Consider the following 15883-nt stretch of genomic DNA (forward strand, 5'->3'; position numbering starts at 1 on the left):
GCCCCGGGACTACATTGGAGCATTAGCTTAGACTGTGTGAGTCCCGACGTGGCATTTGTCATTGGCTCCACTGACACGCACTTTAAAAGCTTTGCTTTGATCCCATCACTTGGGGAACGTTTCAATCCGTTAACTATCTGCGATTCAAGTTCACGCCAAATAACCCCAGTGTAATAAAAAGGGATCTAAGTCGTCTTTTTTCTTTTGCTTAATTGCCCCATTCCACCACCACCCCCCCACCCACAACCCCCACCACATCCCCCCAACCACACCACCCCTCCACCCCCCCACCGCGCCCCTTTCCTGTCCGGTAAGGAAACACACGAGAGAGAGAGAGAGAGAGAGAGAGAGAGTGGAGAGAGAGAGAGAGAGAGAGAGAGGACTCGGTGAGCGGCTGCCGTTACAGACCTGGTGATCCTACGAGGCTCCAAATGACTGGGAGAATCTCTCCTGCGCTTCCTCATCGGAGAGTAAGATCGAGAGCGCCGACGCCTGGACTCCCTCGAGCTGTACTTTTTACGTTCCCGGTCGTGGTCCCTACACGATCGCGATTTAAAGCGTCGGGATTATATATTTATATATAATAAGAATATTTAGAATTCTCGCGTTCGATGTCATTCGCATTTAAGCGCTGGGAGATGCTATATAAACGCAAGTTGTTGTTGTTGTTGATGATACAGTGCCTTATCGGGTGGTTTACGAGACGTCTCAACGCGCTTCACAGTATATATTGACAAATGTATTTTGTGGGTGAAACGCGGCGCACAACAGCGACCCCAATTGTTTTTCTTGAGGAGGGATTATAACCTCCGGAAAGCGATCCGCTAATCGCTTAACAACCGCGTTCCCATTTACTGTGAGACAAACAGAGGCGTGTGTGGAGTAAGGAAACCTGCCTAAGTTTTCTCGCCCCCCCCACCCCCCACCCCACCACTGTCACTCCGCCTGAGAATCGAACCCGGGTCCTCTGGCTTGCGAGGCGAGGGCTCTAACCCACTACGCTACAACGGAGAGATGAAGGCCCGAGCTACCTCTGAGGGCTGTATCTGGAGTAGCTAGGACTCCGACGGGATCGTGAGCTCCTGATTCCTGAGCTTCTCCTCCTGGACTTCGGGGAATAACTTGAGGATCGGGATGAAGACCTGGACGGGGCAAAAAGGGGACAAAGCTTCATTATCCGTGCGTCAATCTAGCGATGGCCAGACATTAGCTAAGACTTCCCTTCCCTTTCTTTCCACAGCAGTGGAAAGACTGTGACAGTGTGACAATAACACCCGTGATAATTATTACATCACCCATCGCATTTTCAACCCCAACGTTTATTTCTCCTCTCCAGTCAGGGTGGGGGGGGGGGGTGGTGGGGAGGGGGGGAGTAATGGGGGCTGCATTGTCTCTGGCAAGAGATTGAACGTAATAATTACAATAATAATAATAATCGTTGCATTTGATATGGCGCCTTATCACGTCTTCCAGTTGTCTCAAAGCGCTTTGCAGGGAACTATTTATCCCCTGCCCCCCATACCCCCCCACCCCACCACCCCACCCCACTCCATCACCCTCTCACTTGTCCCCCCACTCCCCCCTCACCCCACCATATCCCAAACACTCTCGCACCAACCTTTTTCCTGACGAGTGCGATCTGCTTCGGGAATATTTGGTGGTGGGGGTGTACGCGGGAGAGCGGGAGCGGGAGGAACGGCTGGAGCTCCGGGAAGTGGTGGGGTGCCCTGTGCTCCGGGAGTCACTCCTGGAGCGATGTCTGCCCGGGGAGGGAGAGAGGCTTCTCTTCCTCTCGTCGCTTGTGGCGCACCAGTCGTGGGTCGACGGTAACTCTCTGAAAGGGGAAAGAGTCGACCTGTTAATTATCCCTGGGTTCAAAACCCAACCCCCCAATCCTTCCCCCCCACCCCCCCACCACCCATCTGTTCCTAGCATCCTCCCATCACAGTATCAAGCTGTTTCGTATTAATCCTGCAACCAAAATCTCCAAGGGGGTTAAAGTGGTCCAAGCTGGACAAAATAATAATCCTTCCGTTTGATGCAGCGCCGTACTATGTCGTTGAGACGTCTCACCAAAGCGCTTCCCGGGATACACTGTAAAGTGGATTGAATGTGTATTTTGGGGGTGAAAAGCAGCAGCCAGTTACAACAACAACAACAAAATTACATTTATAGAGCGCCTTTCACGTCGGGAGGACGTCCCAAAGTGCTGAACAGTCAGATGTCGGGGCCCGAGCATGGGGGAGGGGGCGTGTAGGGGTGAGGGAAGGCAGAGAGGTGGGAGGGCGACCAAAGGCACGAGCGAAGAGAAGGGTCTTGAGGCCGACCTTGAAGGAGGCGAGGGAGGAAGTGAGGCGAAGGGACCGTGGGACGGAGTTCCAGAGTGTGGGGGCAGAGAGGCTGAAAGCCCGGCCACCGATGGTAGGGCGGGTCGGGCGGGAGACATGGAGCAGCCCGGACCCTGATGAACGGAGGGAGCGGGCAGGTTGGTAGGGAGTCAGCAGGTCAGAGAGGTAGGAGGGGGCAAGGCCATGGATGGCCTTGAAAGTTAGGACGAGGATCTGGAACTCGATTCTCTGGGGAATGGGGAACCAGTGGAGTCGGGCGAGGGTGGGAGTGATGGGGTCCCGGAGCCTGGTGCGTGAGAGCACACGAGCTGCAGTTACGCTCAGCAGTGTCCCACGAACAGCCACAGAGTGAGTGACCGATTTTTTTCGGGGTGGGGGAGGGGGGGGTTGGACTGTTGGCCGGGACACGGGTGGAGAGAAACTCCTTTGTCTTTTCGCCGCGAGGATTTCTAACGTTCCAACTGAACAGACCGACGGGATCTCGGTTTAACGTCCCATCCCAAGGGCGGAAGTTATTGTTGACGTGCGTCATAACAACACTAATCCTTGCGCTCGAGACGGCGCCTTATCACGTCTTTCGAGACGTCCCAAAGCGCTTCACGGGATACACTGCGAAGTGAATCGACCGCGCACCCCGCTGGCGAAACGCGACAGCCGATCGCGCACAGCTGCTGCAGTCGGTCGGGAAAGCCTTACCGACTGACGCCCTTGTCCAGTTGGTAAGCGGGCGACGCATTAGGCGGAGAAGGCGCCCCTTTGCACGGAGACGGGTAGCTGGTTACGGAGTTCCCGGAATCTGAGCCATGCTCAAGGTCACTGAACTTCAGTTTCTCTGGGGAGGGGGTCCCTTGGGACGGCTGCTGCGACTTGGCCTCCCCCGCAGCTTGCGATCTGACGGCCGCCGCTTTGGCCGAGGGGGGCGAGGAGGTGTCATTGCCCGAGTCGTAATCCTTCGTCAAAGCTTCGTCCTGAGCCTTCCATACCTGCAGACAGAAAGCACTCTGCTATCACTGTGGCACAGTCTCTGCGCGGAGGCAGACAAACCAGCGGCAATGATGCACTGAATACCTTTAAAGGCACTTACCCTTACAAACACACAAAAAGAAACAGAAACCAACCAAAAAAAAAAAAAACCAACCCAAACTCTTTTTTGAACGTGAAAAGCTCGTCGTTTTTTTTTTTTCTTTTTCTTTTCTTAAGACGTCATGCAAAAAAATTGGCTTTTTTTTTTGGGTAGTGGTTTTAATTTTTAACCAAAAAAAAGCATGCGAACGAAACCATGTGGTAAGAGAAATCAGAATCGTAAGGAAATTGGAGTTTAAAAAAAAAAGCTTTTTTTCTTTTACTAATAATAAGAGAAATAAACCAACTCAAAGAACGAAGGGAGTAAGGCAACGGAAAAGTGGTGTGTGGAGAGAGAGGGAAAGGGAAAGAAATAGAGACAGAGAGAGAGAGAGAGAAAGAAAAGGGAAAGAGAGGGAAATGTGAATACAGAACTACGGACTGCATAAAAGTGGAAATCAATAAAACCCCAAGAAGCGTGGCAAGAGAGGGCGATGAACGAACATCACAAAATGAGAATTATGTCGGAAATTAAACTCGCAAAACAAATAGTCCATCACTTTAACTAAAAAAGCCCTCTGAAAGGTACTGCTTGAGTTTCCTGTAGAAGAAATCTATTTTTTTTCACCACCGACCTACAATATATCCCTAGGTCTGTAGGTAGCATCGACTTACCAATCAAGAATTCCTCCTTAAGTAGGTAAGGTGTAAGAAAAAGGGAAGAGCGGGTAACATAAGTGCATCATTAGAGTCTCAAATTACAAGAAAAAAAGACACAAAACCCTGTCCAAATCCCTCCATTTTGTTTCCATGTGAATATTATGTGTTTTCATGTATTTTTTTTCTCCTTTCATTCATGTGGGACGGATGAGTTTAACTTGTTTGCTATTTTTGTTCCCACCCCACCCTCCTCCCCCCCACCCTCCCCCCACCCCCACCTCAAAAAAAGATGCTAAGTGCCGGTTCGTTTTAGTCATTTCTCACCCACTCTCCCCCTCTCCCCCATCACCGTTCTTTCCCTCCCCCACCCCCTTCCCCCTTTCCCCCTTCTCCCCTCCCATTGTCGTCTTTTTAACCCTTATGGTCTGAAGAACGTAAGAATTTGCTGGCGAAAGAAGACCGAGGTCCGTCCAATTCGCCTTCCACCATCTGGCAGTCGCGTGACATGTCGTGTCCCAAACTATAAACTATGTATATCACAACTATGTATTGTTTCTAATCACCAGAGAGCTAAGCTTCCTGGGGGGCGGGGGGGTGGGACGGGGGGAAGCAACCCTCAGGGCTTGGCTCCTGCCTTTTCACGCAGCGGTTCCGGTATTAAATTAACAAAATTAGTACAGTTTCAATGGCTCAAAGCGGAAAACAGCAGGTTGATTTGTGAGAGCCAGCAACCCGATTCAATTTAAGTGCAGGATTCATCGATTTATCTGTCGTAGCTTTGAAAGCCTGTCGTAATTCCGTTTGGGTTTGCCCCTGGGGGGAAGGGGGTTGGGGTGGGGGAGTGAGGAGGAGAGGATAGAATAACATTAAACTGACTGTCTGCCTGTGTGAGTTTCTACCTGGTGTGAATTGATAAATCTGTTTCGATCGTCAAATTCTCCTCGAACCAAGGGGATGTTTGGAAGAGTAATTGTGGTACATTTAATACAGAATATGTGCGAGTTCGATGGCATTTTACAATTTTGCGAGCTGTCGATTGAGCCGCTGCCTTTAACGTGACAATTTTACATAGGCAATTGGAGACTTCTCACTCCAGACAAACTTCCCAAACAGCGGAAAAAGTCGGATTTGATGTAAGAATGCGGTGCGTAATAATTACATAACTATCATAAATAAAAATAATAGTTTTCACGTTTGATACAGCACCGTTCACGTCCTGGGAACATCTCAAAAGGTGTATCCTATGAATTCTTCACAGGATTTACTGTGAAGTGCAGTGACTGTGTATTTCATAGGTGACAATATGACAATATTCTGCATTTGGAATACATTGGAAGAGGACACCTTAAATATGTCTACAGAATTAAAGTCTATTTATTAGCAAGGAAGAAAAGGGGAAGAATCTAGATTGATTATTGACCCTCTACTGAAAGCATCCAGTCAATATCAGACTGCTTCAAGCATGCTAACCATGTACTGGGATGCAGTTTAAGGTCAAGGCAAGTTATTCTGAGTCTGCACATGAACAGTGCGCGTACATGTGGAATACTGTGTGCAGGTTATGGGCGCACCACCTACAAAAGGACACTGGAGAGGTGCAAAGGAAAAGGATAAGGAAGAAAATAAACGGGGAGAGTAAAGTGAAACGGTCATTCAGTTTCGCCCACAAAACACACAGTCACTGCACTTTACGGTATACCTTGAGACGTCTCAACGGCGTGATAAGGCGCTAGACCAAAGTGTCAACGAGCTTCAACCGTGAGCATGAAAGGATCACCAAAAAACTTTTGCAGGATCCCATCAAAACGTTTACGCAAACTAGCAACAAGTGCCGGGAAGTCAAAGACCCTGTGGTTTAAACACCCTGGGTTTCGTGCCTCGCGGGGTTGCCTTGGTGTCAGAAATCACGCGTGACAATTTTGAACGGTTGAATTAACTGAGCTAACGACAGTGGATGGCAAAATGTCAAAGCCTGCCTTGCTGAGTTAGAGTCCTGATTGCCTTTAAGATCTAAACAATTAGGCACTTGGCCTCAGAAATGAAATTGGCCTATCACTCACACATATTCGGAGCTGCAATGTACTCCATTTTTTTTTCGGTTTCAAACAGCACTTTGTTTCCAGGGACGACATCGTCTATCGCTGTAACTGGCTTGAATTGTAAATTTAGCGACAATACCCACCTTTCCCTTATTCATTTCGAGTGCAGGATTAGAAAGAAAACGCAAAGAACATTTCTCCATTGGCGCGACACAGTTCCGAGCAAAGCACAACAAACTTCTGTCAGTTTAATGAATTCGCTAGATACCGAACGCTTGGTTCTTTTTTTTTAATAGAGGTGGATATATTTTAAAAATAAGCATTTTTACAGGTAACCGCATTCCCTGGGGCACCATCGGTGAGCACCACGGGCCGAGAGCGAATGATAAGAGACGGGCGACGATTCTCTTACGAGAGCCGAATCGCGAGAGTACAATGGGATGAGTTACATGGGATGGAGGGACAGAGACAGAGGCACAAAGCAAAGCTGGTTATTGACATTGCATTCGCGGGAGGAGTGAGTGACTCCCTCGTCTTGTGCCCCGCGTTACGCAAACCATCCTGCTTGTCGCGCAACTCCGCGGGACGTCACCGCGCACAAATCGGCCGCCGCATTCCGCCCGCAAAAAACAATTTATTCCGCTTTACAGCACATCCTGCGAAACGCATCGAGACGTCCTTCAGACATGAAAGGCGCTAACTAATCGTATAGATTATTATTATTACGCAATCCTTATTTGTGCTTATGCACGCATCGTATCAGTAGTTCTCTCCTGTTTTCCCCTGAAACATAAATCACTTAAGTTGGACAGCTGACTCATTGGTGGCAACAGCGAGTCTTACCAGTGAGTGTTATCATCTACTTCTCGTTCACCACCACCTGCCTTTTTCCCCTATTATTCCGTTCCTCCCACCAGACCAAGTTCCTGTGGAGACACGGCCCCTCTCACTATCCCCATTATGTACGGTGAGTACTTGGCTGTGAGCACTGACAGTCTGTCGCGGCTCATTCCAGCTGAGCCTCCGATCCCAGGCTTGAAAGCAGATGTCGCAGAGGGCACCTTATAGAGGTTTAAAGGATTTTAAACAGGATTGAGATAGTAAACATCCAGATCAAATACTTTCGGACGCACGGAGAGAGCAGAACAAGAGGATGCTGATTCAGGGTTGCAAAGGTCAATTTCAGGACAGACACCAGGAAATATTTTTTAACTCAAGAGGGTAATTAACGACTGGAACAGGGTTGTCTAGAAGGGTGGTTGAGGCCAGGACACTGGGTTTCATTTAAAAAGCAGCTCGATGCTGTGATGGGGAAAGCGTCGGGCGGGTATTCCGGAGGGATGAGATCGGATGGGCTGAAGGGCATTCTTCATCCAAATCAATCTTGCGAGCAGTTTGAGTTTGTCCAGGAGTGAGGTATGTGTGTATCTATGTGTGTGGTTGTGTGTGTCTGTGTGTGTGTTTTGGAGGGTGGAGGTGAATTGGGAGCCAAGGCTGGAGTTTGCCTGAAGCAGAAGTTCCCCATTTCAGAGCTGAAAATTCCTTAATACCCTAATATTACACTGAAGACCGTCCTCTTCGACCACATCTTCTGTCACCCTCCTACCCTGCACCTGCTGAGTAAAGAAATACTTCCTGGTGTCTGTCCTGAAATTGCCCCTTTGCAAGGCAGAAAGGTCAAAGGCACGGTTCAAGAATGTAACCCAAACCTTCGTGACTCGCGACCTCTATCAGTCTTCCGATATTTCTATATTTATTTTAAAATATTCAATACAATATATTTCTGGCCTGATACGTTCTGGAATTAGGTAAGCAGGAAGCATCCCTCTAGGGAGAGAGAGCGCGAGGGAGTCCGCACTTTCCATTCCTACAATCTATCTCTGGCATTTCCATGTGTAGGTGGGATGTATGGAATTCTCAGCTTGGTTTGGAGACTTTTAAGCAACACTGATGGGTTTCCACATGCGTCAGACACCCGGCTGGCCAAAACAAATAGCGGTCTTCCACTCGTTATTGAGTTTGATGGAAACTTCAGTGAAGGACTCCATCTAATGTCCCAGTTATGAACTCCTGAACAGGGGCAGCCCTGATGGTGTAGTAGACATTTAACCGCAGTTTACAGATCAAGAGCTCGCTGGTTTCAATCCCTGTCTTTGTGGTCAGTAGGGTGGGAAGAGAAAAAAAGCTGGGTTTGCTGCTCCTGTTGTGTGCGTGCGTGTGTGGCAGCCAGGTGGGGAGAAGTCAGGCACCCTCTACAGCTGGGTGACCTGCCGAGGCTCACACATGTACAGCATATCGGTCAGAGCACTCGCCTCGCGAACGAGAGGACCCAGGTTCGATTCCCAGGCACGTTTCCTTACTCCACCCATCTCTGTTTACCTAGCAGTAGGCTCGATTATGGAAACTCCCTCCTCATCGGCCTTCCCAACTCTTCCCTTCACAAGTTGCAGATCATCCACAACTCTGCAGCTCGTGTACTCTCACGCACCAGGCTCCGTGACCCCACCACTCCCACCCTCGCCCGATTCCACTGGCTCCCCATCCCCCAGAGGATCGAATTCAAGATCCTCGTCCTCACGTTCAAGGCCATCCATGGCCTCGCCCCCTCTGACCTCTCTGATCTGCTGACTCCCTACGAATCTGCCCGCTCCCTCCGTTCAGGGGGCTCTGGCCTGCATCGTGTCTCCCGCCCGACCCGCTCTCCCATCGGTGGCCGGGCTTTCAGCCTCCCTACCCCCACACTCTGGAACTCCATCCGACAATCCCTCCACCTCGCTTCCTCCCTCGCCTCCTTCAAGGCCGGTTTCAATGATGTGATTAAAGCATATCAAATGTAAGGATTATTATTTTTATGATTAGTATTATTATTAATGGCCGGGGATAGGGGAAGGGAGGGAAATCATTGCCTACGGAACCATACGCGAGCAAGAGGAGGAATAGAGGTGGAGATGCCAGTGGGAAGAAAATGAAGCAAGAAAAAATAAAATTGGCCACATAAAATTTTAACTAAGTACTGACCAAATTCTCGCCTCGACTGCAGTAGGTGAGTTTGAGTGACAGCCATTGACAGCCTCAAACCTCAAAGCTGCCAACAGCCATCTGGCTTCGCAGATGCTCTGGAGCAAGATTAAAGGAGAGGTTACATTATTTCTGCTGGAGCAAATAATGCCAACTATCTGACAAATGGGCACTACCTCTTTAAAGTCTCAAGCTCTGACCCACATTCTGTTCCATAGTTTCCAACGCATTAATCCAATCCTCCTGTGGTTACAATAAAAAGACTGGGGCGACCTTTATAAAGATCAACTCTAAATATATAATAGCACTCGGGCTGTATATTGTATTACCAGTGGTCATACAACCAACCTAAGATGAATATTTCACAGGTTAACTCTCTTTATATGCTCTCCGAGACTCGGTCCAGCGTAAAGGGCATTATATTAAATGTGAGTTGTTGTTGTTGTTGTTATGTAAAGGATGTCGTATTCAACATCCTCACTGTTTCCCCACCTTATCTTTTCCCCAGAAATTGGTGGGAGCCTTTCATTGACTTAAAATAAAATAAAATAAAATAAAATAAAATAAAATAAAATAAAATAAAATAAAATAAAATAAAATAAAATAAAATAAAATAAAATAAAATAAAATAAAATGATCAATTGGTGCAGCGTTCTCCGGGAAGTAATATTCCCTTCAGAAAAATTATAATTTGGTCACCCACTGCCTTGCGCAATTAGCTGCCGTGTTTCTCCCACAAAATACACAGTCAATTGCAAGGATTATTCTTATTATCGACGCCACGCAACTCAAAAATAAGCAGATGAAATTTATCTCTCGTACTTATTACAAGAAATTACACAGATTGTACTGCACGGAAACAGGCCACTCGGTTCAATTAGTCAGCACTGGTATTTATTCTGCACACGAGCCTTCAGCCCTCCTAACCCGATCCACTATTTTTCTCTGTTCTCTCCTCTCTCATGGATTCATGAGTCGATGGTTAAATACATTGCTCCACGAATCTCCACTGATTCGATTAAGTTTTCCTCACGCTCATGGAGACTCCACTTAAAGAGTCTGCATTTTGCACACAAAATACACAGTCATTTCACTTTACAGTATATTCTGTGAAGCGCTTTGAAACGTCTCAACAACGTGACGAGGTGCTAACCGTAAGGCAAGGATTATTATTATTAATAAAGAGCTCGGACGAAATGTCCTTAAAATGACTGCGTTTATTCATAATGCAGCAAACTTACTCTGGGTCGCGACAATGGGTCTGAATGCGCTTTGGGCCATCTTCCCGACACGAAAGGGCGCTACGTAAATGTAGACTTGCATTATAAAAGGAGCCTGGAAACATTCGAGATTCTAAATCTGTCTCGGCTGTAACGCGATATCTCTTTGGTTTAGCCGTGTCTCTTCAGGAACTGGGGAGCAGCAACTGGGAGGAACAGAGAGCTCTATCCCAGCTGTTTCTTCCAGTCTGCCCGGCGCCCTCGCTCCCAGTCTCGGAATTCTAAAATGGGAATCCGGTGATCATAAGTACATAAGAATTTGCTATAAGGCGCAAGAAGACCAAGGTCCATCTAGTTCGCCTTCCAACATCCCGGCAGTCGCTTTGTATGTTGTGTCCCAAACTATACACTGTATGTATCTGTGTGCATGTGTGTTTGTGTGTGTGTGTCTATGTGTGTCTCTCTCTGTGTGTGTGTCTCTGTGTGTGTGTGTCTCTCTGCCTCTCTGTGTGTGTCTCTGTGTGTGTGTGTGTGTGTCTCTCTGCCTCTCTGTGTGTGGCTTTGTGTGTGTGTGTCTCTCTCTCTGCCTGTGTGTGTGTGTGTGGCTCTGCTTGTGTGTGTGTCTCTCTACCTCTCTGTGCGCGTGGCTCTCTCCGGCTCTGCGTGTGTCTGTGTGTATTTGTGTGTGTGTGTGTGTGTCTCTCTCTCTGTCTCTCTCTGTCTCTGTGTGTGTCTTTTGGAGGCATTGGTGATTGTCCCAACCTACCCATGGGAATACCCGGCTCTAATTTGCGCTGACGGATTTCTTAATAAGAAATGCATGTGCAACGAACTTAAGCACTTTGAGACTTCGAAAAGTCAAATGCGTTCACACCACAGTCGATGATGTTTCAGAAATTCAATAATCAGCCAGTAGCACGCTCCGCATTACAGAAATTTGATAAACAACCGTTTCTTATTAGGAAATCGGTTAAGAGACACCGCAAGTGGAGTCTATTGGTTAAAGCGCTCGCCTCGAAAGTGAGAGGATCCGGGTTCGATTCCCGGGCAGGGCGAAACCTTGGGCAATTTTCTTTACTCCGCACCCTTCTGTTCACCTAGCAGTAAGTAGGAACCCAGGTAGTTCCGGGAGTAATAAGCCCTTCCTAAAAAAAAANTTCGTTAAAAATTTATAAATTGGTCACTCAATCCATGACTGTTTGTGGGACGCTGCTGTGCGCAATTGGCTGCTGATTTTCGCCCACAAAATATACTGTCAATTCACTTTACGGTATATTCTGGGAAGTGCTTTGAGACGCCTGGAAGTGATAAAACACTTTATCAAATGCAAGGATTATTTTTATAAAATAAATTAGGCCCTTTATCAAAGAGGCGGCACATGCTTTTCATAACCCCACATGAACCGTTTAATAATAAGAGATCTGAAGCAGATATCCTTGCCCTAAGGGTTTGCCCTATGTCCATGGTACCAGTGGAGTCCTGTAGCTCAGTGGTTAGGGCACTCGCCTCGCAAGCAAGAGACCTGGGTTCGATTCCCGACAGGGCGAAACCTTGGGCAAATTTCCTTACTTCACCCACCTGATAATAACCCCTCAAGACAAAAAAACAATAATAAAATTGGTTACTTCAATCCACGACTGTTTGTGGGACGCTGCTGTGCGCAATTGGCTGCCGCATTTCGCCCACAAATATACTGTCAATTTGACTTTAGAGTCTATTCTGCAAAGCGCTTTGAGACGTCGCAAAGACGTGAAAAGCGCTACATCAAATGAAATTATTATTATTATTACCTCTGATATACCAACACATTATTTGGAGGTTGCCCTGTGGACTGATGCTGTATTCATTTCGGGCCTTGCTCACTTTCGAACCAAAAAAGGAAATTTTAGGAAACACTGCGCAGAATGGTTAGGGCACACGCTCACACACACATTCACACACACACGAACACACACACATGCGCACACACGCACACATGCGCACACACATGCACACACACACACACACAATTGCGCACACACGCACACACACACAATTGCACACACACACACATGTGCATACACACACATACACACACACGCGCACACACATGCAGCAAAATAGATTGGATTTGACTTCAACAGTGCTTTCAGCTCACAACAATGCTCTCACACAAAGTTACTTTTCACTTTGTACACGGTGTTCACAATGTCCTGTTACCCCGCATATGTTTTTATTTCTTCTAATGAATTTTTGTTGCAGATAAATCGAGTGTCAACGCAAGTTATTCCCTTAAATTAAATGAATCAGCCGTCTTCCCCTACACCGCCCCGCAACCCACACCACTCCCCATCACCCCCCACCCCCCACCAGCGTCCCCGCTACACACTGCTATGAAGGAATGGGGAAAAAAGTGACATTACAATGTTTGCGTTCAGCGAGATGAAATGAGGTTTCACTGTGCAGCAACTTTAACATGTTAATTTTACACAGAGCTCAAGACTGGCTCAGTCGGAGGCACTCCCGTCTCCGGGTCAGGTCAGAAGGTTGTGGGCTCAAGCCCCCACTTTGGGGCTTTGGACGCTTATATTCTACGCTGACACTCCAGTGCAATGCTGGGGCGGGGGGGGGGGAGGGGATTGGCAGCTGCATTTTCAGAGGTGCCGTCGTTCGGATGGTTAAACCCAGATCACGACTGCCCGTTTGAGTGGATGTTAAAGATCCCAAGGTCCCATTCGAAAAGAGAAGGGAGTTTCTCCCGGTGTCCCTGGCCAAGAATTCCCCCAAGTAAGAAAATTGGTCAATCACTTCATGACTTTTTGTGGGACATTGTTGATCCCAAAAAGACTGCCGCGATCACCCGCGACATATACTTTGCGGTATAAACTTGTGAAGGGCTTTGAGGCATCCTCCTGACGTGAAAGGCGCTATATCGAATGTAAGCATTATTGTTATAAATTGCCCCAATGCAGATTCCCCCATTTCGGAAACATGCAGCAATCCTCTTCACACTTTGCTTTTAATATCTTAACACCTGTCCAGAGGATTATACCAAACTAAATGCTAACACATAAGAAAACACAGTGATAACCTTCAAAACGCAATACTGTTCAGTCAGTCACTTAGCCACACTGTTCGGACCACGCAAAATGACAGTGCGGAACAGGGCACACCCTCGAATCTCTCCCGCCAATGACGTTTAAATTGGTTGGAAGTTGTTTAATAATGCTGAAATCAAGCGAGGGGTTGGGGGTGGGGTTGGGGGTGGGAGGGTTGGGGTAGGGGCTGGGCGAGGGTTCTGTTGGGCTGCACCAGATTCATGCCTTTGAATCTAGTACATCATCACTTAAAGCAGCATTGGTGCCCGGCTCTTTAATATCAAGCTGAATGCGAGACTGGGCAACAAGGGTTTGTTTACTACAGACCAGCGACTCGGGGAAAATTCACTTGACAGTATATTCCGCAAAGGGCTTTGAGATGTCTCCCTATTATTATTATTATTATTATTATTATTATTATTATTATTATTATTATTATTATTATTATTATTATTATAAAACAAAAGGCTTCTTGATAGAAAAAAAGTCCCAAAATAAGAGAACGTCACGTTTTGGTCTAGTTAAAGCAACCAGCGGAGGACGAGAGAAACGGGGCAGGACAGGGGTGGCCCGGGGAGGGGTGGGGAGGGTGGGGAGAGCTGGAGAGGGAATGTCTAACTAATTCTATTTATTAAATCAATACACACGTGTCTTGAATTGTCAACCGCCCTTTATTTTATGTGGCCCGAATAAAGATTTTCATCTCCTATTAATCTTGATCTTAGTGCAAGCTATAAAATTGGCCTCAGTACTCACTATTTTGTCAGCGGATTTGCCGGGTTTATTCCGGGGGCTTTTACACGGTGACCCAGCTGAAGAGGCACGACCTTTGCCATAGACGACCTGCTTGTCGTTGGCCTTGGAGCAAACTCTGGGGCTGCTGCTTCTCGACCTGCCACGTAAGTCTCTCCCCGGTCCTGACCGGCCTTCATTGCTACAGCGTAAACAGAACCAGGAGTGAACTCTGTAACCGGTGTTCCGCAACGACGACATCGACAACATCAACAATGACCGCCTCTCGCATTTATACAGCGGCCTTCGCCCGAGGTGGGGTCTCAGAGAGCTTAACAACGCCGGCGAAATCAATTTCACGGCGAAAGCAATTCGAAGGGGAAATTTTTTTTTCCTTAACTCCACACGCCTCCGCTTTACCTAGCAGTAAATAGGAACTAACAATAGGTTGTTAATCGAGCGTATGGCGGATCACTTTCCGGGGCTAAACATCGCTCAAGAAAAAAAAGAAACAAACAAACCCCAAAAATATGGTCGCTCAATCCACGACTGTTTGTGGGGCCACTGCTGTGCGCAATTTGCTGCCGTGTTTCGCCCACAAAATACACAGTCAATTTCATTTTACAGTATCCACTTTCTTTCCAGAAATTACCAGAGGGTGGAGTGACTCTGTGTTTTGTGGGCAAACCGAATGCACAGTCACTACACTTTCTTGCAAATTCCTGTGAAGCGCTTTGAGCCACATCAGTGACGTATCAAACGCAAGGAGATTTATTCATTGGAAATTTGACTGGAACACGGCTGGAGAAAGCTACATCATAGGTTAATGTTAGCAAATGTTAGTCCTGTACAGACAATGTACAATGACCTCAGTTTAATAGCTTCAATCTCATGTAATGTTAATGTTAACTGCACATTTAAATGGAATACTTTAATACACCTCATTATTCCCTAGATACCAGAGTCTGGACAGCCTAAATGCCACACTTCTGAATTCATTAAGTAGCCTTAAATTGTCTTATAATTTCTAACTACGCCAATAACTACGTGTCAGCCTGACTAAGTTGGGAGCACTCTCTCTCCTCGTAGTCAGGTCAGAAGGTTGTGGGTTCAGGTCCCACATCGGGGCTTGGAACCCATATAAACTATGCCGACAATCCAATGCAGTGCTGGGGGCGTGTTGCATTGTCGGAAGGTGCCTTTCTTTGGATGAGACGTTAATCCAAGTTCTCGTCTGTTCTGTTCAGGTGGACGTTAGCGATCCCGTCGAGTTATTTGAAAAGAGAAGGGGTTTTCTCTCGATGTTCTGGCCAACAATCCCTCGGATAAAACTGATCATTCAATTCATGGCTGTTTGTGGGACGTCGCTGTGCGCAAACTGTCTGCCTCGTTCACTTACAAATACGCAGTCATTGCACTTCACCATAAATTCCTGCGAAGTGCCTTGAAGCATCTCGAGGACGGGATAAAGCACCAGATCGAAAGTGAGGATTATTAAATTATTAAAAAGAATAGTATAAGCCAAGAATCCCATCAACGCTAAGAAAATTCATGCTTAGTCAGTGGGAATGTCATTTTAATAAAAAAGTGTTTAATTAAAAAAACGAACCTCCTCCGCTTCACCCACGTATTCCAATCGCAAGTAATGAACATGTTACGTTTAATTATGTCTAGAGCGGGTTTGGGCGAATTTCCTTTAAGCTGGTGAGATAGCAGAGCTGAAAAAA

At 47.1% G+C, this 15883-nt stretch overlaps 1 protein-coding gene across 1 annotated transcript in view; it reads right to left on the minus strand.

Moving 5' to 3' along the window:
- Nucleotides 1-15883, minus strand: part of srrm4 (serine/arginine repetitive matrix 4) — an 87711-nt gene that overhangs the window by 2335 nt on the left and 69493 nt on the right. Inside the window, exons 8-12 of the mRNA XM_042337347.1 lie at nucleotides 14181-14358; nucleotides 3045-3331; nucleotides 1619-1834; nucleotides 1032-1142; nucleotides 409-537 (exon numbers count right to left, since the gene is read on the minus strand). Coding sequence (XP_042193281.1) covers nucleotides 409-537; nucleotides 1032-1142; nucleotides 1619-1834; nucleotides 3045-3331; nucleotides 14181-14358 — 921 coding nt within the window. The remainder of the gene's footprint in view (nucleotides 1-408; nucleotides 538-1031; nucleotides 1143-1618; nucleotides 1835-3044; nucleotides 3332-14180; nucleotides 14359-15883) is intronic.

Source organism: Callorhinchus milii, unplaced genomic scaffold, assembly GCF_018977255.1.
Source record: "Callorhinchus milii isolate IMCB2004 unplaced genomic scaffold, IMCB_Cmil_1.0 Scaffold8, whole genome shotgun sequence".
Lineage (NCBI taxonomy): Eukaryota > Metazoa > Chordata > Chondrichthyes > Chimaeriformes > Callorhinchidae > Callorhinchus > Callorhinchus milii.